This window comes from Petaurus breviceps, unplaced genomic scaffold, assembly GCF_028583685.1.
Source record: "Petaurus breviceps papuanus isolate PSGF00001 unplaced genomic scaffold, PetGlider_PUasm1.0 90763, whole genome shotgun sequence".
NCBI lineage: Eukaryota > Metazoa > Chordata > Mammalia > Diprotodontia > Petauridae > Petaurus > Petaurus breviceps.
In genome coordinates this window covers 13,253,846-13,281,429 of record NW_027187340.1, presented here as the reverse complement: position 1 = coordinate 13,281,429, position 27,584 = coordinate 13,253,846, and the positions used below count along the sequence as shown (strand labels likewise).

Genomic DNA, 27,584 nt, shown 5'->3' with positions numbered 1-27,584 from the left:
AACGTCCTAATCTTAATGTCTTTCTCCAATTTGTTTCTAATTTAGCTTGTGTGTATTTAATGGTTTTGTACTCCTCTCCTCTTCCACCCCTCTCTCCCCCCCTCCATAGCACCCCTTAGCACTTAGCATAGTCCTTGGTACTTATAGGCACTTAAAAATGCTTGTTTACTTGACTTGATGTGAAACTGGAGCTCAGAGAGAGGCAGGGCTGGATATATAGATCTGAGAGTTATCTGTATGATAGCAACATTTAAACCTATGAAACCTGATGGATTCTCTGGGAAAACATATAGAGAAAAGATTAGAGAACCCAGGACAGAGCCTTAGGGCATATGCAGACAAGAGGATGAGATATTGATGATTATCTAGCAAAAGGAAAAACAGAAGGTTTATCAGGCAGAAAGAAGGAGAACTAGAGAACTGTGCCAGGAAAATTCAGAGAAGAAAGAATATTCAAGGGAGAGAGAGAGAGTAGTCAGTGTCACATGCCACAGAAAGGATGAGGAGGATGAAGATTGAGAAAAGACCATTGGGTTAGCAATTAAAAGATGGAACTTGGTAACTTTGAAGAGAGCTAGTTCAGTTGATTGATGGGGTCCAAAACCAGATTGCAAGAGGTTGAGGAGTAAGTGGAAAAGAAGTAAAGGCAATGTATGTAGAAAATTAAGAAATTGGATTCTAGGAAGCATCTCCTGTAGAGAATGTACTAGCCATTTCCTCTGCCACCTGTGAGGCAAGCAAAGCACCTTGAGGGAGAAGCAAGGGGCCACATGTGTTAAACAAGTCAAATTGCCACCGTGATCTCAACTGCTGCCTCACTTCAGTTGCCTGTAGAGACAGCCCAGGACCCTGAACCCCAAAAGAACCTTTGGAATAGCAGTGCACCCCACACAGCAACCCTACTTCTATCCTAGGGATATCATCTGTCATTAAGGGGACAGTTGCTATGGATAAGGGACACTATCCTTACCACACTAGCTGCTTACCAATTGCAGAGGGTAGATATGTCCAAGATCCCTGGGAGTCACAGTAGTCCCCAGACCATGGGTCTTTCTTCTGGAGTCATCTTCTAGGGAAGCAACTTATATGGAGAAGGTGTCATTCATCCCTGCCAACTGGCACTGTTGTGTAGGCAAGCCAACCTAACTGAGACAGCAAGGCAACCTGAGCAAGAGACAGGTGGTAACATGTGCTAGGTAAGTCAAACCACTACCACCTACCGTCAGATCTCAGGGGAGATAGGCCATAAGTCTACACCTAAGAACCTTGGGAATGGCAGCATCTCCTCCTCTCCATCTATACCACTGATCTTAATCAGCCCCTGCAACAATAATCCTTGGAAACAACCTCTGTAGTAATGCAACCTGGAAGCTGTGGGTGCTTCAGTCACAGGTAATGAATATCTAGAAAAGAAAATTCTTTCCACCAAAGATCTTGGTATTGTCAAATGGCTCAACTTCAGAAATTGTTAAGATTTTATTGTGGAAATATCCAATAGTCTCTTAAACATTTGTAAAAAGCCTAGTACGGGCCAGGCACCTTGCTAAGCACTGGGAACACAAAAAAATGGAGGAAAAGAAAACCATCCTTGTCCTCAATAACTTTACAGTCCAGTGGAGGAAGACAAAAAAACAAAAAAAAGCTGAAAATGGGGTGGGGGAAGCAGACTTGGGGGTGAAGGAAATCAGAGAAGTCCCTAATGCATTTGAGTCAAGTGAAAAAGGAGGGAATAACTGAACTAAGATCTTTTCTTACATGGAGGTTGAATGACCCCACCTTCCAATCACAGAGCCAGAGGTTGTGATGAGGTGGAATATCAAGGCTTAAGAGGTCTCACAGGATGATGAGGTTATCCCATAGGGAGCTTCCTAGGGCATGGTGGAGAAGTGAGATGTCCGGAGTAGTGCAGCCAATCTGAGAATTGAGGAAATGATATTAAAGATGATGCATTATCATATGCTTTGTCACTAGACCTATAGAACCTCTCTTACTTGAAACTGAAACCTTCTGTATGTGCTGTCTTCCCTTTTAGAATTTTGTGAGCTCCTTGAGAATAGGGACTGCCTTACTTTTCTATTTCTTTCCTTAGCACTTAGCAGGGCACTTTACACGTAAGTATTATCTATGCATATCTATTCATTTGAAAGAAGAAAATTGATGGCTTTAAGGTAATGCTAGAGTCAAGAGAGGAAAGTTTTTCAAAGATGCTTTTTTTCTTTTTTAAATTTTTTTTTTCAATTATCAAGCATTTTTTCTCCTTCCTATCCCCAGTAGAGAAAAAGAAGAAAATAAAAATCCTAGTAACAAATTCCATATTGATAATGTCCAAAAATTGTCTTATTCTACATATTTAGTCTATCACTTCTGTCAGGAGGTGTAAATAACATTCTTTATTATCAGTCCTCTGGAATCATGGTTATCATTGCATTGATCAAAGTTCTCAAATCTTTCAAAATTGTTTGATTTTACAATGGAGTTAAAGTATATACTGTTCCCCTGGATCTACTTACTGCTCTTTGCATCAATTCATTTTAGTCTTCCCAGGTTTTTCTGAAATCATATCTTACATAATTTCTTATATCACATTAGTATTCCATTGCCAGGATCATTCAGAATCTGATAGTATTGACACAACAAAGTAATACAGTTTTATTTTTTGAGTGATTTATTGTAGCATTGTTGTGATAGCTGCCTTGCTCTTTCTTGGAAGAGATCTATTTGAGAAAATAAAAAAATGATTTACGTATTGTCACAGAATGAATTAGTAGATCACATTCTTGAACCTTAAGGTCTTTGTTATTTCTACTTTCTGGTATAGCTTGTTGTCTTACCTTATTAATGATTCTGTCATCTTAATAATAGTTTGACAAGTGATCTTATAAATGTCATAATACAAGTTTTTTGGACAACATATTTAGTAAAAATTAGTATGGTACACTAACTAATCTATGCTGTTGAAGAATTTGAGGATAACATGAAACTTCTACTTTTTTCTTTTTAAGCACTCTCTCTCTCTCTCTCTCTATATATATATATATATATATATTTTTTTTTTTTTTTAAGGTCTCTCCATTAATTTCCTACAATAATGAAGGCTCATTTATATGGTATTTTGCTATTTATAAACTTTTCCTCAGAAGTTTACCTGTGAGGTAACTAAGGAATATCCCATAAATCTTTACTTCAATCTTAGATTGATGTTAATTGACCAGGTGATAAAGCCTCTGTCGCAGCTGTCAGAATCGAAATTCTAGCTTTTGCTTGATGTCCAGTGTTCTTTTCAGCATTCCATGCTATTAAGAAGGGTAAAGTTAAACTTCTGTCCATTTTAACAAGAAATGAATATGGAATAATTAGCTCATTTCTTTGCTTAAAGTTTGCTTAGTATTTCTCAAACTATTTTAAACTAAATAACAGTGTGTATGGGTATTGTATTCCCTTTCCATTTTCAAGGTGATTTCACTTCTTTCTCAAGCAGAGGGCTTTTTTGTTTCAGAATGTACTTGTGTTTGGATAAAGAAAAGCAGAGCTTTTTTTCCATATCTGGTGACTGTGAATAAATTGTATTTCAAACTCAGTCAATACTTTATGCATACATGCTGCTGGCAGTAAAGTGTGTTTATTACTTTCTTGGGGAAAAACAACCAGACTTCTCTCCCTCCTCAAATTCCTGGGATGTTGCATTTGGAGTCTTGCCCATTGAACCAATTACTTTCCCTATCCTCCCCTGCCAAAAGAATTCTTTTAGAAATTTCCAGATCAATTTTTCCTCATAGTTCCTCATAGGGACCCAGAAAACATATATATAAATTAAATAAGAAATCAAGATCTTTCATATAAATTATATCAATTAACACAACAGTAAAGAAAGAAAATTCTTGTTTTTCCTTGTACTCAGTTGATTTGTTTTCAGTATTTAATTTGCAGTCTTTTTGTTGGTAAATAAATATCACTCCTTGTCTGAAATTCAGTTATCTGTGTTGGGATTTTGTGCTTGGTACTATTAGAGGTGGATGGGATACAAAAAGAATCTCATTAAAAGCTACTGTTTGAAGAAAAGATAGACCATATCCTTAAAATTGTAAGACTCATTTTTAGCCAATAAATCACAAGTACAAATATGGAGCTAAATATTTGGAGCTGAATCGCTCTTCAGAGATCACATAGTCCAGCATCTTTACTTTACATGGGAGAAACTTGAGCCCCAGAGAAGGTAAGTGACTAACCAAGGTGACATAGTCATCATAACTAGCAGAGTTGGGATTGTGACCCAGGACCTTAGACTCCAAATCCAGTGTTCTTTCCACTATTGCAGTTAGTACAAATTGTACAATGTCTACCATTGCCAGGCATACAAAGGAGGAGCCTTATGTTTGGGAAATCAAATAATGTTAGTAGCAGATAAAATTTAAGTGTCAAACATAACCCAAACACTGGACTGACAGGAGAAGAGACATCTAGTTAAATTGGCAAATGTAAAAGGCATGCAGGTGGGAGCTAGCAAAAAGTAGAGCAGGTTTTAAGAGTTGGAAGGAACCTTAAAGTCTTATTTTAGATCATAATCTAAACCCTTCTTGAAGCATGAATTACTTCTATATCATCCTGACAAATTGTTGACTTTTCAGCCTTCACTTGAATACCTCTAGTCCTGGGAAACTCTTAACTCTGGGGGCATCTTCTTTGTTTCATTTTTGGACAACTCAAATGTTTCAACATTGCATCATTATTTCAATGTCTTCTTTAGGCTAAACATTTCTAATTCTTTAATCATTCCTTGAATAACAGGGTTTTAAATCGCCTTGCCATCTTAGTTACCCTTCTTTGGATGGACACTTGCTTATCAATGCCCTCCTTAAAATATAATGCCAGAACTGAATGTAGTACACTAGATATGGTCTGACTAGGACCTGATTTATTGAAACTATCACTTCCCTCATTTAATAGATAGAATTTCTCTTCATGTAGCCTTAAGTTCAAACTTGATTTTTTAGTTGTCACCTCACATAGTTAACTCAGTTTAGATGCTTTTTCTAAATGTATGAGTAGTAAAATAAAAAGAAATGAAATTGAAATAGGGTTGTACAGGATCTCTTTAGGTAGAAGCCCTTGAATTTTTGGGGCTTCTGAATTTAACTGTGATATACTAGAGAAGGTACTATTAGTCGTTGTATGGGAAAACATACCATAAAAATATTGTATAAAGATTAATTTTAATACAGTAGAGATAAACTACTAAACTGGTAGGTAATATTCTAAGAATGAGTGATTAGGACGTTGGACTAGTACAGTGGTAGAAATTTCAGAATAGGAATTCGCAAAAGTTAGTAGTAGATTTGTCTAGCACAAGTAATTGGTAATGCTAGAACTAAAAAAACCCAAACGAACCTCATTATTTAAGAACTAAAGAATTGAGGAAGAACTTTGTTATTCAGTTCATCTCCATCCTAGGATGATGGTATCACTTCTATTCCATTCAATAGTGTTTTTTTTTGTTTGTTTTGTTGTTTTTGCCTTTTGGAGGGCAATTGGGGTTAAGTAACTTGCCCAAGGTTACACGGCTAGTTTTGTGTGTGGGTGGGTGGTGGGTGGTAAGTGGTAAGTGTCTGAGGCCGGAACCGAACCAGCACTTTACTCAACTGTGCCACCTAGCCACCCCTAATGTATTTTTTTATAATACTAATTCCTCCACTTTGTGTATTTAAATGTATTTCTTTCTTTTTTGACAGCACTTCAAATATTTGAATTTAGTTCTATGACTATGTTAGATTTAGCTTTCATAATTTGCCCATGAGTCAGTCCTTAATGTCATTACTTATTTTCAATGCTTTTCAGCAAACTCCTCCTTCCTTTCTGTCTTGATGTGTTAAAAAGAAAACTAAGGCTTACCTCTAAATAATTGTGTAGTACCTTTAGAGAAAAGATAGTTCAGAGCATCTGGATTTCATGAGTTGTATTCCTGCTTGCCAGATTGTAATTTCCTAAGTATGCTCTTATCTTATTAACATACCAAGGCCTATGCCTGACCTAAGGTCTTTCTTCTTTTTAGAAACTTGTGGTGGAGAATGTTGATGTCCTAACACAAATGAGGACCAGCTTTGACAAACCAGACCAGATGGCAGCTCTCTTTAAAAGATTATCTTGTGGGTAACTCATAATTTAAAAAAAAAAAAAAGTCTTTGGCTGTACCTTAATGTTTTCTTTTGCCTTGAACTTACATAGATAATTAAATGTTTAAAAAATGCCATTCATCTACAGTTAGAAAATATTCATACAGCCAAAAGTTAAGTATCCAGGCATTGTCTTAAGTAATTTTTCTTTCACTCTAAATCAACACATTGGTATGCCATTGTCTTTGTCAAAGATAAATCCTTATTATTATTAGCAGATTCTGTGAAATATCTCTTACCTTTTTATTTTGATACAGTAAAACCTCATTAATTTAGATTTTACTAATTCAGTTTTTATATATCCTTAAGGCTGGTTTTTCCTGGGGTTTCTCTGAAAGATAAAGGCTTGCTTAAATAGATAATGTGAACAAGAATAGAAAGGACCTCTTCAGCTTAGTTTAGAGAACAAACTTTTAAAATACTTTGGACAGTAATTGTATGTACAGGGATGCTTCTAATTACAAATGAGTTTTATCTATTCATTAAAGCAGGCCCAGCAGGACATCAAGTTAGAAGCACTTTGTTTGCCGGTTAGTTCAGTTTACTTTATGTATTTCGAGTAATACTTATATTTCTTAAAGCCAGTATCACAGTTTCATTTTAAAATCTTCACTATTAGTCCGAATTAGTATGTTGTTATTGTATAGGATTGCATGCATTTTTAATGTTTACACTATAACCTCATTTCCTTAGAAAGTGTTTTAGTGAATGTTTAGTCAGTAATAAAATAAATATTTTTAAATGAAAAGGATGCTGACAAAATAGGAAGTCTTTAAAGAGACATTTTGCTAGACTAGTCTGTCTTGTTCTCAAAAAAAATGGAATGCTTCAGATTTAGAAACACAAATGCATTTTTCAAATTACATTGGTGTCAATTGAATTCCCACTATTGGTTGAAAATAAATATATTAGAAATATTTTCTGTTCTTTTTTTTGCAGATTTTACAGGCCTGCTCTATTGCTTTTACACATTGTTTTTTTCTTTTTGCTTTGTTCTTTCTTTTTCCATTTTTCCCTCTTCTTTTTTTCCTCTTCTCCCCTTATCTATCATTTACTTAACCTAAACTCTGCCATTGATTTTTGCATTGTGTTCCGTTTTGTTAGAAGCAGTCATACCATTTAAGTATTGAGTACCGTATCTTCTTTCACCATTTCTCTTAACGTTCCGTGAAATGGAAACAGTTGAATTTACTGATATTTTAAACAGAATTTGCCAATTTTCAGAGAGAACATTTTGGTAGGCTTTTGCTCAGATTCATATTATTTTGAACTTACACGTACATAATCAAAACCCATGAAAAAATCTCCAGCCGGCATAGTTTCAGATTTGACTCCTAGAATATTAGGGCAAGAAGTATTACCTAACCTAGAAATCATGTAGTCAGGTTCCTCTTTTTATAGATGAGGAATTCCATCCCAGAAAAGCAAAGTGAATTGCTTGAGGATATACAGTTAGAGACTGAGTCACAACTTGAATACAAGTACTTATGCTACCAAGTGCACTTTTCCTTTCACTATACCATGTTGCCTCTTTTTCAAAAGCCATGGTTATGAAACAGTTATACAATTTAGAGGAATAGGTTTATTGTTGGGGTTAGAAAGCAAATGACTGAAGAAGTAGATTCTTTTTAAAAATTTCTGTCTCAAACACTGTGCCCTGTTCTCCCAAATGAGTGTTCCTTTTGCTCAGCTTCAGGCTTTTTATGCTTTTGTAACCCCTTCATCTTAAGGGTTTCTAGGTATTACAGAGTATGAATGATTAATTGAATGAAAAAAAGTTTTAAAACACTTATGCACTAAGAATTGAGGATAGAACACAAAAGTAGGGTAGTTCCTACCTTTAAGGAGTTTATATTTCATTGGGGGAGCAGTCCAAAAGGTCAGAGTGGTTCAGGAGAGCCATTTTGATTAGGGAAGCTACAAGAATGGTGAATAGAACCATAAGGGAGTATATTAATACACTATACACAGTAGCTATGACTGTATTGATTTGTTTGTGATTTTAGAACTAGAAGAGGGGGCAGAATAGCAGGTCAGCAATCAGAGAAGTTGGCCGGTATGGAAACTGAAACATGAACTTGATATAGTACGTTATGTGTAGCACTAATCGATCAGTACAGCGTGGGCCCAGCATGAGTTACAAAGTTAAAAGGGTTAAATCTCTTAAGATAGCGTCTCTAGTCACTAAGCTAGGCATCAAACATTTATTAAGACCTTATTATTTGACAGGTACTCTGTTAAACATTCACACATTCTAACGGGAGAGACAATTTGTGAGCAATTATTTAAATACAAGACATATACATATTGTGTGTATATGTACGTGCATACATATATACACATATGTGTGCATTAGATTTACACATATTTGTGCCTATGTCCATATGCATAACACAGGGCATATACTTATGTGTATGTATGTACATGTGTACAGACACACATATTTGTGTACACGTGTACATGCATATACATGCACACAGATATTAATATCAAAGAGAAGATGCTAACAGTGGGGGAAACCAGGAAAGGCCTCTTAAAGAAAGAAGGTTTTGTGCTAAGGCTTGAAAGAATACAGAGAAGTCAGAAGACAGGAGGTAAGGATGTAGGGTATTCCAGTCATGTGGGTCAGCCAGCAAAAATACTTACATTCAGGAGATCTAGTGTCACAAGCAAAGAATAGCATAACAAGATGAGTGTTAGTAGATTGTAGAGTGCATAGTAGAGAATAGAGTAAGAAGAATGGAAAGGAAGTGGAAGAAGGATTTGAATGGGGAGAGGCTTGAGGTAGGGAGACCAACCAGAACAGTTGAGGTATGAGGTGATGAGGGCCTGTACCAGATGGTGTGTATGTAAGTGGATATGAGAGGTTGTGGAAGTAGAAATGACAAGGCTTCCAACAGATCGGATATGTGAAGTGAGTGTGAGTGAGATGTCAAAAGATGAAACCAAGGTTGCAAGCCCTTTTGACTTGGAGGATGGTGGCATTCTCAACAGTAACAGGGTCATTGGAAAGAGGAGAAGGAGCAGTGGGGGGGGGTGGGAGGGGAAGATAATGTGATCTCTTTTGGATATATTGAGTTTAAGATCTATCTATTGGACATCCATTTATCATGGGCGTGATGAAGAAATATTGAGAGAAAAAACATTCAATCTCATTAGCACATTAGGATGTTAAATTTTAACGAAAAAAATTTAAATCAATCTTATGCATATCCCTTTGAGTATTTCAGCTTATTTTAATAGCAGTTATAATTTACTTTTAAAAAATTTCTGATGATTACATTTGAAGAGCTATACCTAATTTATTTTTCTTCTTCATCCTTTAAAAATTTTTAGCTGTTGACAGTGTTTTGAAGAGGATGACTATAATTGGTGTAATCCTGTCATTCCGATCACTGGCACAAGAAGCACTTAGAGATGTAAGAATCCACTGTAAACCTGCTCCCATATACTTGTTTTTTCCAGAAATTGTATTTATATCTCATACAGAGCCAGACCCATGTATAGAATCAAGTCAGTTCCAGAATTCAGCCTCCTATAAAAGCTTATTTTAATTAAAATTTTGTATGGTGTTGTTGGAACTGATTCCAACTTCAGGTTTAAAATCCATGGGTTATACTTTAACTAGATATCAGTTTCTGCATTTTTCAACTTTAATAATACTTAAAACATTTTGGCAATTATCATTTCAGCATTAAATGTATTCCATTTCCAAATGTCTAAATGATTTAGAAAACCACTTGATGATGTGTAAAATAAAAATAACTTTCTTGGAAAAAAATAGAATAAATCCAATTTTGCACTTTTGTCTTTTAGAGATCCCTGTTTTGAAATAATCTAGGTTGAATATGTATTTGTTATCCTTCCTAGGTTTTATCCTACCACATTCCTTTCCTTGTAAGTTCAATTGAAGATTTTAAGGACCACATTCCAAGGGAAACTGATATGAAGGTAATATTTTTACTTGCAAGTTTCATTTATATAGTTTGTAAAAATTAAGTATTTTAAGTTGTGTAAAATATGTGAAAAATCCAAAATTAAGTTGTTCTTGTGATTTTAGAGGACTTGTGTCATATGTTTAACTTCAGACAACTTCCCTAAGTGATGAAAAAAATAATTCAAAACTTGTCTTCAGGATGCACAGACATTCTGGTTATCCATGCTCTTTGATAATTTTATATAGTATAAAGTTGACTGAAGATAATTTTCCTTTGCCTTAAGTTTAAAACAATTTTATTTTATTTATTTATTTAAAGCATTTGGGGTTAAGTAACTTGCCCAAAGTTACATGGCCAGTTTTTTTGTGTGTGGGTGTTAAGTTGAGGCCGGAACTGATCCCAGGTTCTCCCGACTCCAGGGCCAGCACTCTTACTAACTGCGCCTCCTAGCCGCCCCTTAAAACCATTTTAAACTCTTGTAAGTATACAAATAGATCTCCATGCCTATTTTAAACTGTATTCAAATATGATACATTCTTGATTCAGTTTGAGGGCTTGGCAATGGGCCTTTGGAACTGAATGTATATAGATATGGTGCTCTTGAGAGGTGAGCCTTATCACTTAGTTAGAGCTAAAGTGAATACAGTAAGGTAATTTTACTAAGTACTCAGCTGAGCAGATTATAGTGGATCATTATCCACGTGTAAGAGTATCTTGTTATCCATTGAGGACACTGGAAGGTTATGAGTTATGTGAACAGATCAGGAAGACTTAGAAATTGGTAACCTAGATAGTTATGTAGAGTGTAAAGGTGAAAGTGGTTGTGGGGAAACCCTTAGGCATTGGCAGCTTGCAAACCAAATAACATCCCTTCTAAAAACTAATTGAATTATAGGCCATTCTTAGTAGATAGAGCAATTCAAAAAGATCTGGGTATGTATTACATAATGGCCATGGGGGAAACAAATCATAAAAAGATAAATTTCAGTGTACCTATGTATACTTGTAAATCAAGCCTTACAATTCATTATATCACTACTGGCCCACATTATATAACCTGACAAACACAACTCACGGATGTTCTGCTGTTTGTGTTTTTTGAAAGTTCTACAAGTACAGTTTGACTTTTTGTACATCATTCACAATTTTTTTTAGTCTTGATATACAAATACTGATATTAGAGTTATTTTCCTCTTCTCTGTTCTCCAAATCCAATTAATTTCTGAATCTTTTTTTTTTTTGAGGGCAATTAGGTTTAAGTAACTTGCCCAAGGTCACATGGTTAGGTTTTTTGTTTGTTTGTGTTAAGTGTCTGAGGCTGGATCTGAACTTGGGTCCTCCTGACTCCAGGGCCAGCGCTCTACTCACTGCGCCACCTAGCAGCCCCTAATTTCTGAATCTTGATGGTTCTGTTGTTGCAGTCCTTATTAAGTCCTTGGTCTCCTTCCTACTCACTGCCACAACTCTAATTCAGGAATTAATTTCCCTGGACCAGTGTAATAGCATTGTTACTGGACCCTTTGCTTCCTATTTTTCTTCTTTCCAGTCTGTCCTTCATACAGCTGCCAGAATACCCTTCCTAATGCACAAGTCTGATCAGACCACCCTCTGTGAAGTACAGTTACTTTAGCTTGGTATTAAAGGCTCTCTGTAATTTGGCTCCAGCCTACTTTCTAGCCTTATTTCACTCTACTTCCCTTCACAGACCCCATTGTCAAAGTTGTATTAGTGACCCCTATCAGTGACATTCAGCAGTCCTAAATTAGCAGTATGACTATCCCTCTGTGGAGCTGACTTAAGAGCAGAGGAGTAAATCACTGGAAGAAACTAAGGTTAGGGCATTTGACATAAACTGTTAAATTGTCTTTCCTCATCCCTCATTCTGATTGACTTCTCCATGGTTTTTGTCACTATTGACCATCACTTCCAGATAAATACCTCTACTCTTGGCTTGTATTGACATAGTTTTCTTTGAATTGTTTACATGTGGGAACTAAACAACTTGTATTATTGGAACAATGTCCATCTCCTGCCTTCAAGAGTCCCCCATGCCTCCGTCCTGAGCTCTTTTGTTTTTTTCTTTCAAGGCTATCTATTCTTCTGGGCTCAATTATTATTTCATTTTAGGAGCATGGGATCTTGGACCAAATGCTGAAAGGGATGTTAGAACCCATCCAGTTCACCCCTCTCATTTTACAAATGATGAAACTGAAGTTTGCTGGGATTAAGTTTTTCCTACTTTGTAATGCCCATCATTTTTTCAGGTTGCAATGAATGTTTATGAGTTGTCCTCAGCTGCAGGATTGCCATGTGAGATTGACCCGGCTTTGGTTGTAGCACTGTCTTCACAGAAATCAGGTAACAAATCAGACATGGCAGACTAAAAAGTGTATTTGTAAATACATCCCTTGTGCTTTTTTGTAAATTCACTTTAAAGTAAATCATAAACAAAATATAGTTCCTATAAAAGTTTAGTTGAAACTACAGTTACTACCCACAGTATCTACTTTATGAATCAAAACATTCCCCAAAAAAGTAGAATTCATTATTAGAATGATCATTTTTGCATTTACTTCTAAGAATTATTTTGACAGTTTCTTTCTTCAGAAACATTATCTTTGAAGAGTTTTTTGTTTTCTAATAAGTTCCTTTTCTAGCTCTTAATGTATGTAGAACTTGATATATTTTTTAATAATATTTTAATTTTCTTTAATCATTATTCAGTCACCAAATCAAACCTACAGTAGTGTACCGTGCCTCTATTATGTGTCTGGTTCTTAATTCACAAGAACAAAGATGAAACAGTGCCTGCTATCAAGGGTCTCATAGGAGATAACACGTACATAAAAAATACATACTGATTGATGTGGGGGTAAGGATGACACCAGTAGCTGAGGGGAATAAGAAAGAAGTACATTCCAGGCATGAAGGACAGTCAGTTAAGTAAGGACAAGTAGATGGAAGATGGGAGTTATCAAATACATATATGAGGAACAATAAAAAGTCAGATTTTTTTGGATTGTAATGTTTGCGGAGGAAAGCAGTTTGAGGAGAAAAAATTTTATAGTTAATAAAACTATAAAGGTAAGTTGGGACCAAGGTGTGAAGAGCTTTACATACCCAGTAGAAGAGTTTATATTTCATTCATAGAGGTAATAGAGAAACTGCTGCCGTTTGTTGAATAGGATAGGGTGAGGGGGAACAGTGATATGGTCAGACTTGTACTTTAGGAAAAATGGTATGGAATATTAATTTGAGTAGAGAGAGACTTGAGGGTGGGACTTGATTATCTTTATTCTTCTTGGAGTACTGTTTTATTGTAATAAATTTACTTACATCCACTATAATTTTTTCAATTATGTATGATACCAGAGACCAGAATAGTTTGGATTTCATGAATTCACCTTTTCCCTCCTCTACACCTGTTTCCAGAGTTTTTCCTTATTTTGGTGGAGATTCTAATTTGTATGATGTATAGTGGTTAAAAAACAAGGAGTCAGAAGGCACATGAGGAAAAGCTACATAATTCTAAATAAAAGAAGTTTTACTGTTACCTGAAAGCATAGTCTCTGCTTCATTAATAAATAGTTCCTTTTCAGTTAAATAAACTTGTACAAGTAGTAGATCATATAGGAAACTCACTCCCATTTTCTTTACATTAAATCTTATATAGATCCTTATATATTTTAATTTCAGCAACATTTTTAAAAGGATTTCTCAGGAGAAATGCTGAGGCAATAGATGTCTGAAGTGTCCAAAGTAAGATTTCATTAGAAGTTGATAATCCTTTTCCATTTCTGAATCAAAAACTTAAGGAAATCTAGTTTTTGACACAGCTCCTCTCCCTTTCTCCCCCTTTTGCCTTAAAATCTTTGGGAAAAGTAAGACAATATTTTATTTAAGAGCCATATATATGATTTTAGAAAAAATTATCAACTTTGGTATTCCATCCCATCTCGTGTGATACCAAATTGGATTTAGTTTTTCTGTTCTCACAGATCCTAATGAAGAAGTGTGGTTTTAAAATTTTACAATTTGGGTTTTGTTTCACTTAAGTGACCACCTATTGGGCCAGCCTTGTGAAAAAACCTGTGCTTTTATTCTCAATTGTTTTTCCCCAGAAAACATTAGTCCAGAAGAAGAATATAAAATTGCCTGCCTCCTTATGGTTTTCGTGGCAGTTTCTTTACCGACACTGGCCAGTAACGTTATGTCTCAGTACAGCCCTGCTATTGAAGGTAACAAAGCTTTATATTTTCTAATAAGAATCTCTGGCTATTGGAGAGAAATGACATTTAGTGTTAGTTTCCTTTCAAGCAGTTGGTATTGTATTTCTTAGAATGTGTCCACGGACCATATTATACAACTACTGTGTAAAATTTCTATAAAAGTTTTTTGAAATTTTTTACTAAAAACCTTTTAAAGACCAGTGCAAAGCTGTCAAACTCATGGGCTATAAAACTCCTTTGTTTGCAGAACCAGATTAAAATATAATTGGGAAATATTTAATAAAATTTTTAAAATGCAATACAACATAGATAATGCTAATTTGTGGTTTTCTAAGTCAATATCCTGCTTTCAGGGATTTGTTTCTATTTAAATTTGATACCACTGATGTAGTAGATAGAGCACTAGACTTGGAATCAATAGATGTGGTTTTGAATCCAGTCATCAACCACATTAGTTCTGTGACCATTGGCAAGTAACTTAACTTCTTACATTAGTTGCTTCATCTGTAAAATAGGGATACTAATCCTTACATCACCTACTTCTTAGGATTATTGTAAGAAGAACATTTTGCAAAATCTTAAAGTACTATACAGATGTGAGGTATTGTTATTATAAGGCTCACCATTTTACTTTTAAACACAAGCTTTAGGAGGGTACATACATATTAGTTCTGGCTATATTGCTTATGGTAATAGTAGGTGAACAAGATGGTCAGTGCCTTTAGTACTGCCTTTGATCATTCCATGACTTTAATTGAATTGCATGGTCCCTTACATTTTTTGAGGCCATAAAAGATTAATATTGAAGCAACAGTCTACTAAATATTTCTTCCTTTTATTAAGTATGTAGGTTTGATAATAACCTGTCAGAATTTTGGTTTAGGACACTGCAACAACATACATTGCCTGGCAAAAGCCATCAACCAGATTGCTGCAGCATTGTTTACTATTCACAAAGGAAGCATTGAAGATCGCCTTAAAGAATTTCTGGCCGTATGTATTATTTAACTTCAAAAATTCATGGCTTACACATTTATTTTAAGGCAAGGATTCTTAATCTTTTTTATGTCATTAACCTCTTTGTCACAAGTCTCATGAAACCTGTGGAGCTCTTAGAATAATGGTTTCAAATGCATAAAATGTATAGGATTACAAAGGAAACTATTTATGCTAAAAAAATTATCAAAATTTTTTTAAAAAAACATTCATAGATCCTAGAAACAAGATCCAGAATCTAGAAACCCTGTTTTAAAAGAAAATATGAATGCTAGGTCACCTGAATAGATAATCTGAAAAAATTTTTGCCTTTTTTTCAAAAGCCCATCCTTTTTCTTGTGGAATCTACATTATACATGGTAGTTTGTCCTTTTCCCTCCTAGCATCTCATGTTACCTTTTGGTCTGTTCTGGAGATTCTCTTATTGCTTATACCCAGAGGTCCAGGATGTTGAAAAGGAAGGGATCGGATAACTGAGTTTAGACACAGAGAATATCCTTATCTTAGAGATAGACTTTCTCATGCATGTTTCTATCTCCTATTGGGGTGAAGAGAAAATTAATGGTGGTGAAGTTTAACAACAAAAGTAATGCACATTGCCAAAAGAAATTTTGTTTTATTAATCTAGCCCAGATCTTAAAAGAGTAGCTAGATTAGTCTAAAATGGTTGTTTTTCCTTACTATTAGTAATAGCTCTTACCAGGGTCAAGTTATCTCCTAATAGTATGATTTTAAATATAGTGGTCCAAAGAAAAATACATATATAAATATTTGATCATTTTAGATTACAGTGGTATGTTGTATTGTTCAGTACATTGCATATTTAATGAAAAATAACTTCTATCTCAGAATCCTTATTTCTGTGTTTGAGGGGTACCTAAGATAGACATAAGTAAATACTAATGTTATTTGTAAGGATATATAGGTTACTCTGAAATTTTCTTCTTATTTGGGTACTACACATAAAAATTTTGAAAATGAAGTAAAAGAGAATTTGTTGGTTTGCAGATCTTACCACTTGCATGATTTTAAAAAGATTGAGTCTTAGCCTTCTACATTTTTGGACCTAAAAACAAGAATGATAATATTCTATAAAATTCCTAAGTGCAAAAAGACATTGGTTATGTACATTTTATGTAGATATATGAATTAATATTTGGATGTATCCCCCTAAAATGCATCTTATTTGAAAAATTAGCAGTTTTCTACAGTCAGATTTATAAATTTTTCTGATGAAACTAGATCATAAAATTCAAAGAAACTTGCGAAGACTTAAGTTTTATGAACTGATATAGAACAAAGTAAGTAGAACTAAGAAAACAATATACAAAAACTGAAATAATGTAAATAGTAGGAATACCAACAAAAAGAAACATGAATGCATTGTAATCATAATGATTGAGCTTTGTCCCAGAGAGGAGGAGTATCTCTCTTCCTTTCAGAGGTAGAGAACTGTGAATAATGTGCCACTCCATATAATGTCATATTCAGTTTGCAGTGTTGGTAGTTTTTCTAAACATTTTTCCTCCTTCTCCCCTCTGCCTCCTCTTAAATTAGGTGGATAAAAGGGGGATATATTTGGAAGTGAGAGTAACAGTATAAAGACAAAAGGTACTAATAAAAGAAAAGAGACACAAAGCAATGAAATTAAAATGTCTTTTCAGCTTGCGTCATCTAGTCTGTTGAAAATTGGTCAAGAGACAGATAAAACTACAACGAGGAATAGGGAATCTGTTTATTTACTGCTAGACATGGTAAGTCTGCATTTTGATTACTTTTTTAACAATTCAGTAAGTTCTTGTTAGATCAGTTGTTTTCAGGAACATTAATTTTTTTGATAATTTTGTAATTACACAAAACTTACACCTAAAATCTTCTTTTGATCTTTATTCTCATTACACTCTTTGTTGTCCTGTCATTTTAGAAAATACCCTAACAATAATTAGGTTTTTATGTTTTGACATCAAAACAGTAATATCAGGTTAAAGCAAATTGAAGGCCAAGTAGACAGTTATTGAGCATTCTTTGTCATATGTATATATTATGTTACATGAGCTATTGGGAAATATTTATGGCTCACTGCTTCCTATGGCAGCAAAGTTCAGATTTTTCTACCCGACTTTTGTGGTGTTTTTTTGTTTGTTTTTCACATTAGCTATACTATTTCTATGCTTTTAGCATTTGTTCTTTTTTCTAGAGAACATGTTACACATGTTCACATGTGCATTGCCATTTTATGATGTTCTCCTCATCTGAAATTTCTTGCCTTTTCCTCTTTGCTTATTCAAATCTTGCCTAAACTTCAAATCCATCCTCCAGAAGTCTCCCCCTCGTTACTTAAGCCTTCGTTGATCTTCTCTAAAGCTGTGCAGTGCTTGGAGCCTGGACTTGACCATTCAGCCTTTTGGTTATTTGCTTCAGTTCCATGTGTTGGTCTTTTTTCTCCAATTAGATTCTTCCATTCAGTAAATATTTATGTCTTTAGAGTATGGACTTTGCTCTTTGCTTTTTTGTTTTTTTAATACATGATAACTAGCACAATATTGAGCATAGTTCAGGTACTTAGTAAATACTTGTTGATGGAAAACTGTAGTAACCTGATTTAACTTTGTACTTGAACATGCTGGGCACTTAGCATTAGCTATTAGTTTTCTATTCAGTTAAAATAATTAGCACATGGGCTTTCTTGTTACATTTGACCATAAGTAAAAGCAATTGAAGTATAGTTTTATGAGGAATTTTAATTCTTATGGACTTTTGGTGTTTTTCAGATTGTGCAGGAATCACCATTCCTGACAATGGATCTTTTGGAATCTTGTTTTCCTTATGTTTTGCTGAGAAATGCCTACCATGCTGTCTACAAACAAAGTGTTACATCCTCTGCATAAATATCTACTTACCAGAGATAAGCACGCATTTTTGTTGCCTCAGTTTTACCTGTAAACTATGGAGCTATTTTATTTTATGGCCTGACAGTTTTGTGGATTATGGACTTTTTTTCTTATATACAGTCGTATTTCTGATCAGTGGTTTCTTAATATTGTTGTACTACAATATAAAGTTGGTTGATTTAGGTTGCACATTCACTGAAATTATTCCTTTTTCCATTTTAGAACATAATTTCTGACACTACATCAACTACACATTTTTGATATTTGATAATGCAAAACCATACTTGCTTGTTTATTTCTTAAAAAATATATTTAGTGATTATTTTAGATAGTGTTCTAGCTTTCATCTGTGTGTAAATTATTTCATATAGAGAGAATTCTGATCTATACCTATTGTTCTTATTGAAAACCAGAATTGGATGTGCATTTCTGTGAAGTAATGACATTTCTACTTTTTTCTTTATTTTGAAACATTTGCCAAACTAAATAATATGACACTATATAACATTTAAAATGTTATGGGACTGCTGATAACTAGAAGCAGACCAAGCCCCCATATTCTTAAACGACAGCAAATGTTGTTGTTTGTATAAAGCATAGTGACATTTTTTAAACTAACATCCATGATGCCCTATTGGCATTAGCACTACCATTGTATCCTGCTGTATAATAAACATTCTTATGCATTTATCAAATGTTGATAAAATGTTAGCCCTTAACCACTTTTATATGTTTTAAATTTTTGAAATTCAAGTGTATCTTCCATAACATAAATAAACACTAGACTGTATCACATTTTGAATGATCTGTTACTTAATGAATGAAATTTAGATGTTTTAATTCTGGTAATATTGTTCAGAGAGGCAATATGGACAGCCGTCTGACACACTCTGGTTTTTTGTGTAATCCTGAGCATCACTTAACACCTCATTCTCCCAGGCAACTCTGTAAGACTATTAAGTTCAGAGCAAGTGCCAGCCTATTGTGGAAGAGAAAGTTCTTCACCAGGAATTCTGGGTGCTGGTGAAATCATTAATCCAGTCCAAAACAATTTGTGCTAAATTTTAAGAATTATTCAATTTCAGCACTAATCAGAGAATCAGTTTTTATTTATTAAACATTCTTTTAAAGTAATTTACCCTTGATTATGGAAGTGAAGTGCCTTCCACAGTTGAAATATACTACTGCTTTAGGAATACAGCACTAAAAGGGAAACATGGGTGCCTGTCAATCTGAGTTGTACCTGTGACCAAATATACTTACTTAAAAGGGTAGAGAATAAATGAACATGGAACCAGTGAGAATATTGTTTAAAATTCCTACATCAGTGTTTAGTGTACTTGAGAGAAATATAAAGGCTCTGTTAAAGTTGGTCTTAAAGTGGCAGGAAGGGTAGATCCTGCTCACTTAACTTGAAAGCAACCAGATGTTTTCCCTCTTTGATCAGTATATTGAAAACTGCTTTTCAACAGCCTTGTATCTAGATATTGTATAGTCTCTGTTTTCAGATGCTGCTTATGTACACACTGGTAACTTGGTAAGACGTAAAAAAGCCTAATACATCTTCATCAGTTATAATGGTTCTCTTTGTTAAGAAATTCAGTAGTTGGAACACAAGAATATTACATTATGTTTATTTATTTCATGATTTGTCTACTCTATATTGAAAACAGAAAATAGTCCACAAGTTATTTTAAAATGTATTTTGTAGTACTACAAGGTAAAAAAAAAATTACCAGATTTATTGATGGTTAACCTAAATTGTGTTAGACCCGGAATAGCCTTGTTTAAGTAAACTGTTACACCTAACATAAGCTATTCCTTTTTCATCATGAAGTTCTAGTATATCTGGTATCTGTTTTCAAAGTAAAAAGGCCTTAATATTTTCAGTTTTTGTGAGTCCATTAAGAAGTTGGCCAAATGGTGAAAGCTGCTATCTCCATTGCTGTCCTGTTACTTCTTTCTGTCAGGTTAATATTTATGGAATTAAATGGGGCAGCTCTAAGTGGTACAAATTGATACTGGGCTTTAGTCCAAATTCTTCCTCAGATAGGTACTGGCAGTGTGACCTTGGGCAAGTTACTTGATTTCTCTAAGCCTCAGTTTCTTCATCTGTAAAATGGGACCGTGATAGCAGTTAAACTTGTGAGGATCAAATGAGAAAACATAAAAATTTGCAAATCTAACATACTTTATAAATGCTTGCTAGCTTTTAATTATACTCTTGTTGATAAGGAGTGGTGGTTTTCCATTGTCATAAATTAAATGCCCCAATTTCTAGGCATTGTGAAGACAAAAGACAAGTTTCTGTTTTATATTACAATATTTATCACATGAACAATTTGGATTAATCACCAACATATTTCCTAAAGTACTCTCACATCAAATTTTTTTTGAGAAGGGATATAGTTTTAATTTGAAGCTTCTTAAAGTAGGAACTGAGTTTAATTAACCTTGTATTGGACTCATTAAAATGACTATTTGTGGAGATATTTAATGTTTTTCTATTACTTGATAAATTTGAATATATGTTAGTGTTTAAATTGTACAGGACAGGAACATCAAGCCAGGTTTTAAGTACTTATTTGTGCAAACTAAGTCTAATAAGGGATTGAAAGAAATGAGGGTATTTCTAGAGAAACATCCTATGACAGAAAATTTGTTATAATAGTATGGACATTTTGATACTAGTTATTTCTGCCTAGTCTCTCTTCTGTCATTACATGCCCATTCTCCACAGTCAAAGGTCATGAACTGTGGCTCAGCAGTCACATCTACCAATATTTTCAGTATTCTAAGCTTTAGTTCATCCAAGCCTATTGCTTTGCACTCAGTGAAAACAGGCTCTAAACTCTCTCCATCTTCTTTCTTAGATATTTATGTTGTATCATTGCCAGGCCAATGATCATTTTCCAAAGTAGGCAACATAAAAATGATGTAATTCAGCCCCCTCACTATTCTGTGATAGCCTCCAATTTTTGTTCTTAAAATTACTCTTTGTGGGTTGTAGCATTCCTGATACCATTCTTACAGAAATATGCTAACCTTTTTTTTTTCCATCTTAAGTTACGTGCTTTCCCCTCCATCTTACATGTATATTTTTTAAATAAAGTTCTCTGTGCAGCTGTATTTGTGTCTTTAGGAAGCCTCCCCTCTTTTTCAAATGTTTGTGTCCTCAGAATTTCATTCTTGAGAGCTTTCCATCCTTCTTGGACTGATATCCCCTAATGAATATTAGAGCATTGGATCATAGATCTAAAAGCTAGAAGGGACTATGAATACTGTGAGGAGTTCATGGGTAAGGTATCAAGAAGGAACACAGAACACAAGTGTTCATGGATCACAAGTTGTTTAATTTATTACTCACAGACAAGCAAGTGTATTGCTTCCCAGGCCTTTAGTCCCTGGGAAGCATAGGTGGCAGTGCAGGCATACGACAGGTTGTATGCTCCAATCAAAAGCACAGAGTTCTAGTTTTCACCCTTATTATATCTGACTGTATCTTGGCAGATTCACAAGAACCAAGTAAGGGGTTGGGGTGGGGTGGATTTTAGGAGCAGTCAATTTAAAAGTACCATGGAGTATGACTCCCATTATAGATCGATCACAAGGACATTGTCATTAAGGACGTTTTCTAATTGCAAACCTTGGTTAGATGAAATTTGCAAAACTGATTATAATCAGGAGAGTCTTGCATTCCTTGAAAGTGAACTTGACTAAACCACTGGTTAAGTAGAATCTTCCTTGTATATCAGTGCGACAGTCAGTAATCAGATGTGGAGTTACTTATGTCAACTAGGGCCTAACAATAAGCCAGTAATACTTATTTTATGGAGTAAGGAAACTAGGGTTTGTGGAAATTATGGTTTTTCCAAGGCCACAGTAATTAAAAAAAAAAACTATATCAGATTAGAATTTGATTTCAGATCTTCTGTCTCTATCTGCCTATTCCATGAAAGCTTTGAAATCAGTTCTTCTAAAATTACGGTATATGTCATATTGTGCCCATCTTCTCTATCACAAACTATATGACATCGTGTTTATTTTTTGCTGAATTTCCCATCAAACCATTTCTTCCTTGGTGAGCATAAGGTCCAGAATAGCAGTTTCCTTTGCCACTTTTACTTTTTGAGGGATGAAACTGTCAGTAGGTCATGTTCCAAATTTATTAGCTGCTTTTTGGGGGCAGGGTTAGGAGGGTGGTCAGAGAAACTCAGTTTTGCTAATCCTATAAGTACAATTTTGAAAGCATGGAGAGATCTTATCCAAAAGAGTATCTTCAATGCATGTGTTTAAATCATGAGAGATTTCATTAATTGATGTGGCCACAAAGGAAATTTTGTTCAACAATCTTATAATAGGAAGTAAGCCATCAAACAATTCAACACTTCAACAAACACTTTAACAAGTTTGGGCAAACACCTTTGGCAAAGCATACGTGAACTTTTTTTATTCCTCTGCTGATACTAATGATCACAAGTGGTAATTGAACTGAGTCTTGAATGAAGGTAAGGATCCTATGTGTCCAATGAACCAGAAGAATTGGTGCTGGCCTCTGAAGCCAGCATCCTTGCGTGTTTGGTAGTAGCGCTGTGGGTGCTGCTGTTTCTGAGACCTGATTCTGACATCTAGCCTGGGAAAATGATGCAACAAAAGCAGAGGCTCCTGTAGGCCAGTACATGGACTCTTTTCACCATGAGCAAGCAATCAGTAGCTGTTTCTGCTGGAATTGAAGAAATATTCCTGGGGGGAGGGTGTTCAGTTCTATCATTTAGGGGCCCCACAATGGAAACTCCAAAGAGAATTCTAATTCATAGTATGTATAAGACTAGAAACTTTAGACTGATGTAGCATTCTAACCTGTCATCGATTGAGTGCACCTGGCACATTTGTCCATATTCCCAATTCCAAGAAATGTCTGTACTCCTGAGGAAAATTTAGCATTATCCTTTTTAAGTGCTGTCTTGGTTACATTCTGTCTTTTGCGGCATCCTTCATGCTACCTCTCAATGACTTTATATGTCCATATACAAGTATAGGAACAAAGACTTAATTCAGCTGCATTGTCATTTCTTTTTTAAAATTATTTTTAGTCTGTGAAATAATACAAACATTTCCCTAACATAGTCGAATAAAAAAAAAGATGATTGTACATCAAACTGCAAATTATGTGCAACTTATTATTCCTTTTAGATACATAATAAAGTTACGTAACTTTCCCCCCTTTTTTCTCCTCTCCCACCACTAGAGATGGCTACCATTAGACACAAATATTATATATACATATGTAAGATCATTCTATACATATTTCATTTTCATAAAGCCACTTCATACTTGCTAATTAACCACAGTGATCCCCCTGAGAGTCCTATTCTGGACCGTCTTCTATCTATATACCATTTCACTTGGTGATCTCATTAGCTCCCATGGTTTCAATTATCTCTATGTAGATGGTTTCTCAGATCTGTTTGTCTAGACTTAACTTCTCTAACAGTAGGCATCTTGAACTAGATGTCCAGAAGACATAAAATTTAACATGTGTAAAACTGAACTCCTTGTCTTTTTTCTCAAGACTCCTTCCTCTTCCTAATTTCCCCTTTATTGTCTGGGGCATCCTCCCAGGCACTCAGACTCCTAACTTACACATCATCATTGACCACTCTTTCACCTGACCCCCACCCCCTGGCCCATATCCAGTCTGTTGCTAAGTCCTATCAATTCTAACTTTATTACATTTCTAATATGTGCCTCCTCTCCTCATTCTGCCCCTGAGGATCAGTCATGATCTCATATGTAGATAGTGCAATAATTTGCTTATTGGTCTTCTCTTAAATCTCTCCCTAGCCAAATCCATCCTCCACTCAACTGTCAAATTGGTCTTCCTAATGCAATACCTGATCATGTCTCCTCCCTATTCAATAAACTCCAGTGTCTCCCTATTACCTCTAGGATCATATGTAAACCTGGCCCCCTCCTATTATTGTAGTTTTCTTGTACTTTACTTCTCCCTGCCCATGTAGGCTGGAGTGACCTTGGCCTCCTTGCTATTCCTTTCATGTGACACTCCACCTCCCAGCTCTTGGCATTCATTATCACTGACTGTCCCTCATGTCTGGAACTCAGTTTCCTCATCTCCACCTCCTAGCTTCCCTGGCTTCCCAAATCTTACTTAATTTGCCACCTTCCCTAAGAAGCTTTTCCTCCTTAATCCTGTCTTAGTGCCTTCCCTTTGAGACTGCACCCAGTTTATCCCGTGCGTGTGTATGCATACATATACATTACGTACTTGTTTGCATGTTGTCTGTCCCATTATATTGCAAGTCTCTTGAGAGGAGCCTTTTTTGCTTGAATTTCTACAATAGTAATAACATTTATATATAACACTTTAAGATTTGCAAAATGCTTTACAATACCCTATTGTTATCCTGACAACCTTATGAGGTAGGTGACATTGTTATCCTCATTTAACAGTTGGGTAAACTGAGGTCAACATTAAGTTAGTGTCTAAGGCTAGATTTGAACTTGGGACTTCCTGATTCTTATCTACTGTGCCACCTAGCTCCCTATTCTCAATGTTAAACATAAATGCTGGCATGTAGCAAGTGCTTGATAAATGCTTGTTGTCTTACTTTGCTTTTAAAAGGTAAAACTACTAGTTTAAATAACCTTGTCCAAAAAGAAGGAAATGTTACTCTGACATGACCCTTTTTGAGGAAGCCATGCTAGCTCTTTGTAATCATTGTATTCTCTAGATATATGGGAAACCAGCCAAGATGGAAAAGGTGGGAGCAATATAGTACAGCCCAGCAAGGTGTATGTGGGAGCTAGTTCAAACTGACTCAAAATAGCCAATTATCAAATTTTCAGTGTGAGCATTTCTACCTTAGAAATCAGCAGATGCTACAAATTGGGATGTGATTTATTGTTTGAACTTAAGGAGGTGATGGAGATGTTAATAATTCAGATTAAACTTAAAAGTGTTGTCATGCCTATTTTTTTCAGAGAGCAAATTGTTAAACCTTTTCCAACCCACTGCTGAGCTTAGCTATTACCCCACAACTACTCCATGAAAATCTAGAAAAAACACACCAGACTGAGTCCTGAAAGTGAAGTAAAGGTAAAGATTACTTTATATAATTACGGCATGCAAATAGGATACTGTACAAACAAGGAGGAAGGATGTAATAGCAGTGAGATAGATACAAGATATTTTAAGGATCGAATTGCAGAATATAATAAGCACTCTATTCAAAACTAAACCTTAGTCAAGAAACTAAAACATTTACAACTTATTTCCAGGGTGTCCACATAGCCGTAAATGAAACATATCATTCGGTATGTAATGTAACACTCAGTTTTAATATGGCACACAGCATATGTCATTGCACTCTATAACACAGCATGCCCCCACCCCCACTTTATACATTCCTTGGGGAGTGAGCGGCCAAAATGCTTATACAATCTGGGAGTCCCAGGCCAGGGTCTCCCCTAGCACAACATATCACCAGGGGTAGCAGAGAACATAACACACTTCAGTCCTAGGTCATAGTAGGTTACAGTCCCCTCAATCAAAATAAAGTGTCCAAATCCTAAAAGTCTTCTTGGGGGTGTGCCCTTTCCATGCTGCTGTTGCAGGCTCTCACCTGGCACTCACAGGTGCAAGCATGCTCTAATGAGCCAAAGAGTTCCAAGTCTTAACACTGCTCCAGTCCCTGCTTCCAAGTCCTGAGGGGCGGTGGGTGACGGAGTCAACAGGGTAATTCCCAGGGGATTATGGCACTTTCCCCCATCCCACCTAAATAACTCCACTCCCAGGGTCCCAGACCATCTCAGGGGGACATGGCAGGAAAGCACACTCGCTCCTCCTCCTCGGATTCAAAGACTCCATCTCTACCTGGGGCCAAGTTCCAAGGCCTATGGCTGCTCCTCCTGTATGTCTTGGGCCAAGGGCTCCAGCTCCTGCTTGGGTTCAAAGTGTCTCACCTCACTGGTACGATTTGGGGCGGGGCTACTCCACTTAAGCTCTGCCTCCAACCACAGCCTTGGCTCTGAGAAGTTCAAAAGAAACTTCTCCCCTGACTCCTTTGTTATTTCTGTAAGAGCTTTAGCTACAAAAAAATAACACAGTAACTGGGAAACAATGGACAATTATCTTAGTTTAAACCCCATGCTTTATGCTGCACAGATTCTGCCAACAAGAGGGCTGCTGGCACAGGTTCACTCTTAGTCTATGAAAGGTCTCTCAGCTATCAGAGGTCTCTTCTTCCCTATCAGAGGTCTTTTAACTAAACGAGTTCCCCCTACTTATCGAGTCCTTGCTGCTGCTGCTAGTTCTCTCAGTTGCTCTAAAGCTCAACATTCATTTTCTTCTTCATTCTCTCTCTTCATGTTGTTTTTCTTCATACTCCTTTTTCTCAAGACTCTGTGTGTGTGTGTGTGTGTGTGTATACATACACACACACGCACACAGAGTTTAACTGTCCATTTACTAGAGGTAGATTGGCTACTGCTGTGAATTACCAGAGTTCAAAGGAGATTAACTGATCCAAAGAGAAAAGAAAACAAATGTATAGTTGGATGCAGAAGTTCATTCCACTCAATAGGGAAACAATGGAAAATAGGTATAGAGGGGAAGGGTGGATTAAGGGAGGGATTAGTCCTGAACAACAGGGGTTTGAAAGAAAATGGGTAAAAACCTGTGATTGAGCTCTGGCCAAAGGAAAGAGAAGAGGGGCAGAGAAGCAAAGGCAAATTGCATCAAACCTAGAATACTATTACCACACATACTCTGCTCACCAACCTGTTCTTTATAAAGAAGGAGTAGAAAAGTAGAAAGAAAAATGCAAGTGAATAGAATGGAGGGAAATACCAAGTAAATAACATAACCATGAATGTGAATGGGATTAAGTGACTCATAAAACAGAAGAGGATAGAAAAATGGATTAGAAAGCAAAATTCATTTGAAAGAAACTCATTTGAACTCTAAAGATTCACAGAGAGTTAATATAAAGGTCTGGAGCAGATCATTTATGCTTCAGCTAAAGTAAAAAAAAGGGGTAGCAGTCAATCTCAGAAAAGGCAACAATGAAAACAGATTTGATTAAGAAGATATAAATAGGGAAATTATATTTTTCTGAAGAGTATTATAGAAAATTAATATCAGCAGTAAACTATGCACTGAAGGGCATATCATCTGAGTACCTAAAGGAAAAGTTAAAAGAGTTACAGGGAGAAATGGATAGTAAAACCTACTAGTAGAGCATTTCAATGTACCTCTCTGAGTCCTAGATAAATATAACTAAAAATAAACAAGAAATTAAGAGACCTGAACAAAATTTTAGAAAAGTTAGATATGAAGAACCT

The 27,584-nt window shown here is 35.5% G+C and overlaps 1 protein-coding gene across 4 annotated transcripts in view; it reads left to right on the top strand.

Annotated features, from left to right (window-relative positions):
• The window catches only part of NCKAP1 (NCK associated protein 1), a 123,665-nt gene extending 104,654 nt beyond the window's left edge, over nt 1-19,011 (top strand). For 2 of the 4 annotated variants that reach the window (XM_069068586.1, XM_069068585.1), the window contains 9 exons: nt 6,047-6,140; nt 6,656-6,697; nt 9,504-9,586; nt 10,038-10,118; nt 12,370-12,463; nt 14,227-14,343; nt 15,218-15,327; nt 16,995-17,084; nt 18,102-19,011. In XM_069068586.1, the coding sequence (XP_068924687.1) occupies nt 6,047-6,140; nt 6,656-6,697; nt 9,504-9,586; nt 10,038-10,118; nt 12,370-12,463; nt 14,227-14,343; nt 15,218-15,327; nt 16,995-17,084; nt 18,102-18,218 (828 nt within the window). In that variant the 3' untranslated portion in view covers nt 18,219-19,011. The remainder of the gene's footprint in view (nt 1-6,046; nt 6,141-6,655; nt 6,698-9,503; nt 9,587-10,037; nt 10,119-12,369; nt 12,464-14,226; nt 14,344-15,217; nt 15,328-16,994; nt 17,085-18,101) is intronic. The other 2 variants (XM_069068587.1, XM_069068588.1) reach the window with 1 other exon arrangement.
• The last annotated feature ends 8,573 nt before the right edge of the window (nt 19,012-27,584 follow it).